We start from the raw sequence: 11,094 nt of genomic DNA, 5'->3' as shown, positions 1-11,094 counted from the left end.
CCCCAGAATTTGACAACCTTTTTTTTTATGTAATTAACTTCAAATAACAATTATTAGAACTTGCCAAATTTAACCAAAATTAGCTTAAACTATATATATATTAATTCTTATCAATTTTGTAAACTCATTAATGACAAAATTCTTTATATTTAAACATTAAAAAAATATTTATTCCAACCGTTCTTTTACCTGTGTGCACGATAATATACACCAGGACCATGATCCCTATACTGCACGTTATGGTCTACATAGCAAGAACCCGCTCAAAATTACAAGAACTTGTATGACTGAGTTTGGCAATGACTTGAATCCATTTACGATCCCGAGTTTTCAAACACATTGCACTCCCAATTTGAACACCTTTCATTGATAACATTAGCAACAAAACTAGAATTATTAGAATAAACAATGTTTTATCTTAGATAAGTGATATTAAAAAAAATATATAATTTACATATAAACTTAGTCAATACAAATTAAATATATATTGAAAAAATCAAGTAGTCGTTGAAAAAAAAAAACTACCCAATTTATTTATTTTTAATTATTTAATTTAAATTTAAATAACAAAAAATATAAGTAACCCCCTTTTAATTTGAAAATTATTTATATTTAAACATTAAAAAAATATTTAAATATAAATAATCTGAACCCTAACTATTTATTCAATACAAATAAATATTTCACAAAATCAAGTAAATTTCAAACCATTTGTAAAAAAGTAAAACTAATTCTTCCATAGATCTTTTCAGATCCACCGATCAGCCGGTGAGTTGTCGAGTCGAATTGCACCAGCGATCGTAAGACGGCTGAAGATTGGGCCATTCGGAGGCGGAGATCGCGTAATCTTGGAGCCAATTGGTTAAGATGAGTTCCTGTTCCATCGGCGGCAAGGTTCCGATGATCTGATTCAGGGCTCTTTCGGTTTCGTCCTTCTCGTACCTCATCAGCGCTGGAAAGGTTAATCCGTTTCGGGCGTAGCACAGCAATGGCAGCCATAGCGATAGCATTCGGAATTTTACCTCCGATGTTATCATCTCCTCCATTTCTTTGCCCGCCAGCTCCAGGAACAGAGTCGCTGAGATCTTGACGAAGCACCACTGGATTCTCGGATTACAGCAGACGGAAACAGAGGCCAGGCAGCCGGCGAAGCTCCACTGTAATATAGCCTCATCCACCGCACCGTACTCCCGTAGCTTGTTCGCCATCCAAATTAACTCATGACCGAGCTTCTCCGCTACCACCTCGCTGCCGAATTCCCCCTCCATGATTCCCGTCTCCGATCTCCTAGCGTTCAATGGCTCCTCCTTGGGGACGATGGTCCGGACGGCACTCACGGCAAGATCCACAAATTTAAGGTACGGAGTGACGTAGGCTCCGAATGGGAGGGCGGCGATGATCCGCGACGGCCATGAGCCGGCTCTGGTTCGTTCTTCGAAATCTCGGGTCCGCTTGAGTGAGTCGTATAGGAGCGAGGAGGTTCGGGCGATGGCGGCGGAGAGGGCAGAACGGTTCACCTGCAGGAGCTCGAACTGGCCGCCTTTGGCGTTTTCGTCCATCATCTTCTCTGCCATTGCCATCGTAAATTGGTACTTCCGGCAACTTGCCGGCATCTCGCTCAGGATCGCTAAGATCTGCGCCATTCATTTCAAATTTTAATTAAATTATGGTTCGGATTAACATCCAATTAAGCCTCGACTAATAAAAATTAGTGGAAAATCATTTGTATCCTAAACCCTTATAATAAATATTATATTAAAAAATATATAGCCAATTAAAATAAAGTTTAAATTGGTGTAAATATAATTTATAATTTAAGTAATTATATTATCCACTTCTTATAATTTACCACAAAAAACATTCCCAAACGATGTGGACCGAACTTCTCGAAAATGGATCCACGTGGCGAGAACCGCAAACAACGAAGAATTAGAAACTGACACGTCATTTCATCGTAGCCATGAACATGACACGTGGCCTAACTTGAACCATTCATGCCGCCGCATCGCCCCGACTTCAGTCAAGACCATAGCACGGATTCGAGGCCAAGAAAACCTCGTCATTATTTTTGGTTAATTTTTGTTTAATAATTAATAATTGGTCAATTTCAATCCCTAATTAAATTAAAATTTTCCTACCATTTGAAAAATATTATTCTATATTTAAGCTTTTTTGGAATTTTCTATAATCAACCAATCTAAACTATTATTTATAATCTCAAAGCTTAATAAATATATATTACAAAATAAATTTACTAAATTGAAAATATTTTAAAGCTTTTATTAATCTTTCAGGTGTTCAAAAGTAAATTAATTAATTTTCTACATTAACTTAAACAAAATAAAATTTTCAATTACAATAATATTGATTTTGAAATTTATTGGCAATAATTAATTTCATATTAAATTTTTAATTTTTGTATTAAAAAATTCGAAAATTAATTAAGTCATCAAAAAAAAAAAAAAAAAAAAAGGCTTACTTGAGAGAGAGCTCGGGTAAGAGGCTTAACTGAGGAACCACCGAAGTCAACAGTTTCAAAAGGAATCAAATCCAATTTGGAAAGCGAAGCCAGTGGCGAAGGAACCAACGCCGACGAGGGGTCGGAAGACGGCGGCGGCAACAGCAGAGGCGGCGAACTCCCAGACCCACCGCCGCCGCAGATACGAGTTAGCAGGCGGCAAGAAGGGGCGAGAGCAATAGGGAACCAATCTATGACAATTCTCAAAACCCAAACCGTAAACCAAGAGGTGAGCATGAGCATGAAGCGGAAGTGGTCGGCGGGGCGCCATTTCCTGCCGGAAAGTTCGTTTTTGGCATTTGAGGCGACGGAGACGAGAGAATTAGCGGCGATATTGACTGTGGACATGAAAAATGAGTTCAGGAGAGATGATGAAGAAGAAAAGGGTTTTCTTCTGTAGGCGTAAGCTAAATCCAATCCATTCGCCGCCATTAAGAGATAAGAGGTTTGAGAAATAAACAGAGACGGCCGGACGGAATTTCAGCTTCTCCGGTGGTGCCGATAAAAGCTGGAAATAAGAGCTTCAAAGTAATCGTAAACAGAGGAATTATAAGATATATATAGAAATAAAGGAGGAGTGGGGTGTTTAATTAAATAAATTAATATAATAATTAGCTAAAATATATGTCGGAACTTATTTGTCCTTATTTTCTCATAATTAATATTAAATTATAAATTTATTTATATTTTTAATAAGATCAATATTTACAAAAAAAAGAGACCCATTAAACAAATTTAAAATAGTTTAGAGACTTATAAAATAACATTAAAAAGTATATAGATGGAGCAGACCCTTTTAAAAAATGTGTTACCAGCGTATTAAACACAATCTTAAGAAATAGTTAACTAGTAAATTAAGATGTTAATTAACATTAATAGTTAACTAAACGAAGACTTAAAGGAAGAGGAAAGGCATGTGTTTGGGATAGGGTTAAAGGCGGCAATATGGAGTATTGTTGTGTGTGTTGGAGAAAGTGCTTTGTAATGAAGTGAAATGTCCAAAAAGTGCATTGGTTCGTGTCCAAACTTTCATGTCAAAACTTTCTACTTGCAGACTTATTTGAACTAGTGTACCACTTCTAAACCGACTTCAATTATGGTATTAAAATTTTAATTCGCTCTAGATTTCTTAATTTTAAAGTATTCTGTATATTTAAAACTTTCCCGTTTGATTTGTGAGGTTATATTGTATAATGTTATTGTAAAATCTCACATCGGTTGGAAAGTGGAACGAAACACTATTTGTGAGGGTGTGGAAACCTCTCTCTAGTAGACATGTTTAAAACTGTGAGACTGACAACGTTGATACATTGCCAGTAAGGACGTTGGACCCCTAAAGAGTGGATCGTGAGATCCCACATCAGTTAGAGAGTTGAACGAAACACTTCTTATAAGCTTGTGAAAATCTCTCTTGCACTTCTTAGAAGAGTGTGAAAACCTCTCCTATGACGTTGATAGCAATATGTAATGCATTAAAACAGATAATATCTGCTAGTAGTGGACCTCTCCCGTGAGACTGATGATGATATGTAACAGATTAAAACGGACAATATTTGTCAACAATGAGTTTAGGTTGTTACCGTTGCAATTTAAAAGATACTTCAATGTTAAGAAACAAACTCAAATAATATTAAGGTTCTTGAAGGAGCTCAAAGATATCGAGAACGTGTCAATTCAATTCAGTTTCTCTGTTTCTTCATTTTTTTCCAACTCAACGCTTTCTTTTCAATCGAGAGTTGAATCTTACACCTAGTTAGATCTTAAATTTTTAAAAGTCATTCCAAACACGCCATTGTTATACGAGATAGCAAACGGGTGGTCTCCACAAGGAGTTGTAGTCTCATAGGATGGCATCAAAATATCTCACCTCCTCTTATTTTGTCATAAAATATCTTCCTACCACTTTTCTAAAGCCATCTCACAAGCATCATCTAACAACTCCTCCTCTCTTATCCTTCTTGAAAGCTTGGAAGATGAGTACCTCATGGCTTCCTCTGTACACACACACTGCGGCTGCAACCGCAAGACAGTATCCAACTCGAACAAAGTTAGCATCATACAACTCAACTTCCAGAAAGCTTTATGGCAACACTTTGTCATGCAGGGCAGCTTCTTCAATTAGAGACTTCGATCTATATGATCTTTTGGGCATCGACAGCTCCTCCGATTCATCACGGATCAAGGCAGCCTACCGCGCCCTCCAAAAGCAGTGCCACCCCGACATCGCCGGACCTGCTGGCCATGACATGAGTATCATTCTCAATGAAGCATATTCACTTCTGTCGGATCCTAGTTCTAGGCTGGCTTATGATAAGGTCAGAACTCAAATACACTAATCTACTTTGTACAATTCGATTCAGAAACCATGGTTTTTGACATGTCCACAGGAGCAAGCGAAAGTGGCAGAACTTCGAGGTTACACAGGGAATCCAGTTTATTCAGTGTGGCTCGGGTCGCAAAACGAACAACGGGCGGTTTTTGTAGATGAAGTGAAATGTATTGGCTGCTTGAAATGTGCTTTATTTGCCGGGAAAACCTTTGCTGTCGAATCTGTGTATGGGAGAGCTAGAGTTGTGGCACAGTGGGCTGATCCTGAATATAAAGTGATGGAAGCTATTCAAACTTGCCCAGTCGACTGCATTTCGTGAGTAAACGTTAACGGGCTGATTGACTTTATAAGTGGTTAAGAATCACGGATCTCCACAATGGTATAATATTGTTCACTTTGAGCATAAGCTCTCAGGCTTTGCTTTGGGCTTCCCCAAAAGGCCTCGTACCAATGGAGATGTATTCCTTATTTATAAACTCATGATCATTCGGAACTCCCTCCCGACAATCCTCAACATAAGTGTCTTCTTTTTCCAATACAGGATAGTGGAAAGGTCAGATTTAGCAGCCTTGGAGTTCTTAATGTCAAAGCAACCGCGTGGAAATGTAAGAGTTGGAATGAGCAACGCAGCTGGTGAACGAGTGTCGAATATCTTCACAGACGTGAAGAAATTCCAAGCCAGATTCAAGGAGGCTATGGAGAAAGCTTCAAAAGAGCATTCCAAGGTTAGATCCAAATAGATATTAATCACAATAAGTTCAATATCTCCAACTCAAAATGGCTTAAAATTAATGATACCCTTTATTCTACAATGGTGTTTTACAGGGGGCAACCTTTGAGAATGAAGCCCAGTTGGCTGCAATTCAGACCATCAGATCAATCTCAAATTGGCTATTTTGGCAGACAGCCACGCCGGCTGGACCTGGATCAAAACAGGGCCAAAACCTGACGCACATCGCCACCAAATGCACACCAGAAATCAACAGGCTTCAGGCTGCTGTTACTGCAAGGAAACAAATCAGGGCAAAAGCTGAAGACAGAAATAGAGCTACAGAAAAACATATATACAAGGATGATTACTGGGTTCCGACCACTCTTGCACTTCCAACCTCAACTCAAACTCCAAACAGCACAATCTCAAAGTCAAGAGTGGAGACCAAACCCACCAAAGAACCAAGAGGCCTTGGTGATGGTGGTCATGTTAGCCCCATGAGGTTGGCATTACCAGTTTCGATATCGATAATCGCAACTGCTGCGATTCAGCAAATGATGAGAAATGATGGTGCCAGCAGCTTAAAGGAACACGTTGGCGGTTCTATGGCTCTAGAGTTAGTTAACAGTCACTGGATGCAGGTTATGCTAACAGGCGTCACTTGGTATATCATTGGGATGGTTGTAATGGGAATGGTAGAAATGATTGGAAGAAAGATTAGGCATTGAGAAATACACATGTAGCAAGGCTATCCAGATGATAGAAGTTGCATACATAGCTATAGCTGTACAGTAATAAAAATGGAAAAAGACATGACAGAATTAAGAAGCAGAGTGTATTAGACATGGTAAACAAACTTTATTTTTGTGTATCATACCCATTTGCTCACAAACTAGGCGGCTCGTCCAATACATCATCGATGCTAGCAGATATTGTCCTTTTTAGGCTTTCCCTTTTGAATTTCCCTTCAAAGTTTTTAAACCATGTTTACTAGGGAGAAGTTTCCACACTCTTATAAAGAATATTGTCCTTTTTAGGCTTTCCCTTTTGGATTTCCCTTCAAAGTTTTTAAACCATGTCTACTAGGGAGAAGTTTCCACACTCTTATAAAGAAGACGTGGGATCTCACAATCCACTTCCTTTGGAGCCTATCATCCTTGCTGACACTTGTTCCCTTCTCTAATCGATGTAAAGCTCTCCCAATCCATCCCTTATTGTGAGATCCCACATCGATTGGGAAAAAGAACGAAACATCTTTTATAAGGGTATGGAAACATCTCCCTAGCGGAGGGGAAGCTTGAAAGAAAAAGTCCAAAGAGGACAATATTTGCTAGTAGTGGGTTTGGGCCGTTACGATCAATGAGCCAAATGTTTTGAGACACGTAATAACATCCAAATATACCATATCCATTTTTTGAGTGAATGTACAGATTTTCGAAGATGCGAGGTCTTAAATTTATGATGATGGACCATATGGATTGATTGAAGATCAATCCAAACAGAGATTTAGTAGCGATATTTGGTTGAATAGTCCTTAGGTGCAATGACCAAACCACGACCTTTCCTTGCTCCACGATAGACAGTTTCAATAATATCAATGAACTCTTGCTTATCCTTGAGTGCCCAGTTTATCTTATTGTTGTTACCAGTACCAAGATCAATCATTATGTGTTTGTTCCTAAAGAAGAACATGACAGTAGAAGGATCATAGAGCTCGTACATTGTGTTGAAATCAGGAACCTCTGTGATATCCACAAGGTATATTACTGCAAAGTTCTTAATCGTCTCTGCAACTGAGGCCAACACTTCATCCATCTACATCAAAAACATATCAAACTATAAAAGATGACTAAACAATTATCATAAGAATGTTAGATTAATTATATAAATATTTTGAATTTCTGTAAATAATTTCTGCAATTGAATTAGATGTGTTTAAGTCATAAATAGTAAAAACCAGACTGTTGATATAAGAAAGCCGGAATCTCTTTAGAAACTTGTAGACACTCGACCACAAATTATAGAGTGACGGCTAAGAGAGCAAAGCTGTGAGACCAAGTTTACCGTGTGTGTTTGAATTAACAGGAAAAAGAGTTACATGAGAAAAACTATTATACAATTTTTAACTTAATTTATTTTTTAAAAAATAATTTATCTATAATTTGAAATTTTGTATAGAGTATGAAGAATTATTAAACAAATTTTATCTCAAATTTAAAACTTCATAAATTAATTATATACCTTTTTACCACTAAATGGATCAAATTGAATCTTGAAATTTAAAGACTATACTTTTAATTTAACTCGAAAAATCAATAAATGTTAAAAAATTTAATAACTTTCAAATTAGTCCTTTTATTTTCAATACAAAGTTCCTTGCTAAAATTAAGTGTCAAATTCAATTAAATAACTCGGTCAAAAAATTATATATATAGCTTCGTCTTTCTTTTGATCTCTGCAAAAAAATAGGGAAAATTTTCGAACAAGAAAATCGTCGTCCTCTGTATATTGATCTCCGAAGAGAATCGGAATCGGCAAGAAAATGCATAAAACCTCGACGCCGTGAAAAGCGATGAAAGCGAGGAGAAGAAGAGTTAAGGATTGGAAATGAGGTTACCTGCATACAGGTGTCGTCCCAATCATGGCCGAAGCGGATGATGACGACGCGTTCTTCTTCAGCGAGGATTGCTTGATCCACCGCCCATCCTGAGTGCAGATGCGGCAACAGGTACGACATCTCCACACCCTAAATTCTCTCTCTGTTCCTCTCTCCTTTTCTTTCTCTCAGAATCACCAAATTTTCGCTCCCAATTTTTAACGGAGAGCTTCTCTGCGACGCACTCCCACAACCGAAGCCTCTAGAACGACGTCGAAACTGCCTGGCTTCTATACGCCCAATCCAGTCGCTCCACGTGTTTACCTCCTTTTCACCCTTCCAAAATCAATTAAATTAAATTAGTTAATTATTTTTTAATTTAGAGGGAGAAGAAAATCTATAATAAGAAATAAAAAATAAAAAATTCAGTCTATTTAGGTTTCCTCGTCTTCTTCAATCTCAGATCCCAAACTCAGAGCTCCGATTCCGACGAAATCGCATTATATCGCCACAACCGACGATGGATAACCCCAAATCAAGGGCCGCCGAAGCCGCCACTGCAGGCGGCGGAATCTGTCCATCATACAAGAAATACGAGATCCGCCACCGACTCCCAAATCCAAAAATCGCCGCACTCTTAGTGATCGACATGCAGAACTACTTCTCCGCCATGGCCAAACCCATCTTCTCCAATCTCCTCACCACCATCCGTCTCTGTCGCGCCGCCTCCATCCCCGTCATCTTTACCCGCCACGCTCACGCCTCTGCTTCCGACAACCCCATCCTTAGCGAGTGGTGGGACGGCGATATCATCCTCGACGGCACCCCTGCCGCCGACCTCATCCCTAATCTCGACCGGCAGGCTACGGACGAGGTCATTCGGAAGAACACCTACAGCGCGTTCAGGAACACGCGACTAGAAGACTGCCTAAAAGAGAAGGGCGTGGAAGAGGTGATTGTAACAGGGGTTATGACGAACATCTGCTGTGAGACGACGGCGCGTGAGGCGTTCCTGAGAGGGTACAGAGTGTTCTTCTCCACCGACGCGACGGCGACGGTGGACTTAGAGCTACACGAGGCAACGTTGAAGAATTTGGCTTATGGATTCGCTTACTTGGTGGATTGCCAAAGGCTCCAAGAAATTTCAGGTAATTGAAACTCCATGCCTTATCTACTACTAAGTTTTCTTTTCTCCAAAATAGTTGGAATCATTTCAATGTTGGTTAATAATTAGTTTTAAAATGTTAATCAATTAGCAATTGGAATGTACAAGTGATTGTAGCTGACAGAATATGTGTTAGTGGTAATGGGGCTGATTGAAGTGGACATTTGTCAACGTAGAGTTGACTTTAGAAAAAAGAATTATACGGACCAAAGTTCTAGCTAGCTAGCTGATTTAGTCAACCCATGCAACTCATAAGAGTGAATATATTCTTTCAAACCATGCAAACAGCTATAAATAGATATCAAACTCTCTTAGTTTCTGCAACTATTTGGGTTCAAATGAAGAAGAAAAGCCAGACATGGAGGAGGGTTGGGTTGAGTTCTTGTTTGCTGGGACTCATCTTTGGCTTATCTTCTTACATTCTTTCTTAAAAATCCCTTTTAAAGTTTGGAATGAGTGGTTTGATCATTGATGTGGTGTGCCAAGTTGCATCAAGGAAGAGAGATTTAGTATGACATGAAGAGTGTTGTTTGATAGCCAAAAATGACTTGCCTGCTCTTCCAAATTATGGCGTTTTTAAGTTCGGATTTGATTTATGTACCGAGCAGGCAGTTATTTTGGCTAAACTGACAAACTCTTTTCTCTCATTCTAGATCTTCTCTTGTTCTCGACAAACTCTTCTTCTCTATCATTCTAGATCTTCTCTTATTCTCATATTCAAAAAAATGATTACTCATTGCATATTATATTATGAGTTAAAACGTTGATCTGCTCATAATTTTTAGGTGTCACATTAGTGGATATTTTAGTTCAAATTAACAAATAAACCATCATTTCAAGAAAAGAGTGAAATTTTAGTTCTATTTCAAAGTCATTTTTTCTATGATATAATGAAAATGTCTGAGTCATCAACAATCATATTGATGTTGAACTTGCATATATAGAATTTAAAACTGAGTTCTAAATCAAAGACGTTCAATCAAAGAAGAAAAAAGATTTCTCATTTTTATCTTGTTGGTAGGAAATGTTAGGTCATTCGCATTTACCATAAAAGTTGTAATTACATAAGAGCTTACTACAAATTGAGCAAAGTTGGACCAAGACATCAACCAATAATATACTTCAATGAAGATGTGAAGAAAGTGTTATTAAAATTGTCAAAAAGATATTTATATTCATGCTATTTTATTTTTATAAATTTTGGGTGGATAATTTTGTGATATCCCACCTTTGTTGGAGAAAAGAACGAAATACCCTTTATAAGATTGTGGAAACATTTTTCTAGCATTTTAAAGCTTTGAGGGGAAGCCCGAAGAAGACAATATTTATTAGCAAGTGGACTTTGGCCGTTACAAACTTAGAGTTATGGTGTTTTTTTAAAATATTTTAAGATTTATTTACAAGGAGCATTTATACTTGCGATATAGTTTAGATTGCATGTAGAATTATTCAAACTCAATTTTGCTTGTGAAATAATTCTCAAACAACTATTCTTGACTTGAGATATTTGATCAACAGAATCTTACTCCTCTTGTGTGATCTAAAAACAGGATTGATTGAGGACGACATCTATTAACTAAGTTAACTTTGCAAAAAGTATGTACAAATCAAAGTTACTAGCTAGCTGGTTGTGTCAACCATACGACCCATCGTAAAGTTGACCACCAAGAATTTGGATCCATATCATAGAAGCTTGAAACGATTGAAACATGTATAAGCTTGAAACGACCCGCTGTGCTTGAGACATAAAATGTTCAAATTTCTCATGTCATTG

The 11,094-nt window shown here is 37.9% G+C and overlaps 4 protein-coding genes across 4 annotated transcripts; 2 read left to right on the top strand and 2 right to left on the bottom strand.

The window, feature by feature from the left end:
- Positions 1-630: 630 nt before the first annotated feature.
- Positions 631-3,033, bottom strand: LOC111493624. The gene is made up of 2 exons (XM_023143391.1): positions 2,480-3,033; positions 631-1,634 (listed from the first exon to the last, which is right to left on the bottom strand). Exons 1-2 carry the CDS (start codon positions 2,948-2,950, stop codon positions 762-764), a joined length of 1,344 nt encoding a protein of 447 aa, XP_022999159.1. The 5' UTR covers positions 2,951-3,033; the 3' UTR covers positions 631-761.
- A 1,404-nt stretch (positions 3,034-4,437) lies between these two features.
- LOC111493617 (chaperone protein dnaJ C76, chloroplastic-like) lies at positions 4,438-6,451 on the top strand. The gene is made up of 4 exons (XM_023143381.1): positions 4,438-4,833; positions 4,906-5,162; positions 5,389-5,572; positions 5,673-6,451. Exons 1-4 carry the CDS (start codon positions 4,492-4,494, stop codon positions 6,285-6,287), a joined length of 1,398 nt encoding a protein of 465 aa, XP_022999149.1. The 5' UTR covers positions 4,438-4,491; the 3' UTR covers positions 6,288-6,451.
- Positions 6,452-6,871: 420 nt separating this feature from the next.
- On the bottom strand, positions 6,872-8,565 carry LOC111493896 (thioredoxin-like protein YLS8). The gene is made up of 2 exons (XM_023143805.1): positions 8,177-8,565; positions 6,872-7,374 (listed from the first exon to the last, which is right to left on the bottom strand). Exons 1-2 carry the CDS (start codon positions 8,294-8,296, stop codon positions 7,066-7,068), a joined length of 429 nt encoding a protein of 142 aa, XP_022999573.1. The 5' UTR covers positions 8,297-8,565; the 3' UTR covers positions 6,872-7,065.
- Positions 8,195-9,644, top strand: LOC111493824 (nicotinamidase 2). The gene is made up of 2 exons (XM_023143707.1): positions 8,195-8,287; positions 8,619-9,644. The coding sequence occupies exons 1-2, from the start codon at positions 8,276-8,278 to the stop codon at positions 9,309-9,311; spliced, it is 705 nt and encodes a 234-aa protein (XP_022999475.1). The 5' UTR covers positions 8,195-8,275; the 3' UTR covers positions 9,312-9,644.
- The last annotated feature ends 1,450 nt before the right edge of the window (positions 9,645-11,094 follow it).

The sequence above is a fragment of the Cucurbita maxima genome, unplaced genomic scaffold (assembly GCF_002738345.1).
Source record: "Cucurbita maxima cultivar Rimu unplaced genomic scaffold, Cmax_1.0 Cma_Scf00001, whole genome shotgun sequence".
Lineage (NCBI taxonomy): Eukaryota > Viridiplantae > Streptophyta > Magnoliopsida > Cucurbitales > Cucurbitaceae > Cucurbita > Cucurbita maxima.
This window is presented reverse-complemented; position numbering and strand designations above follow the sequence as displayed.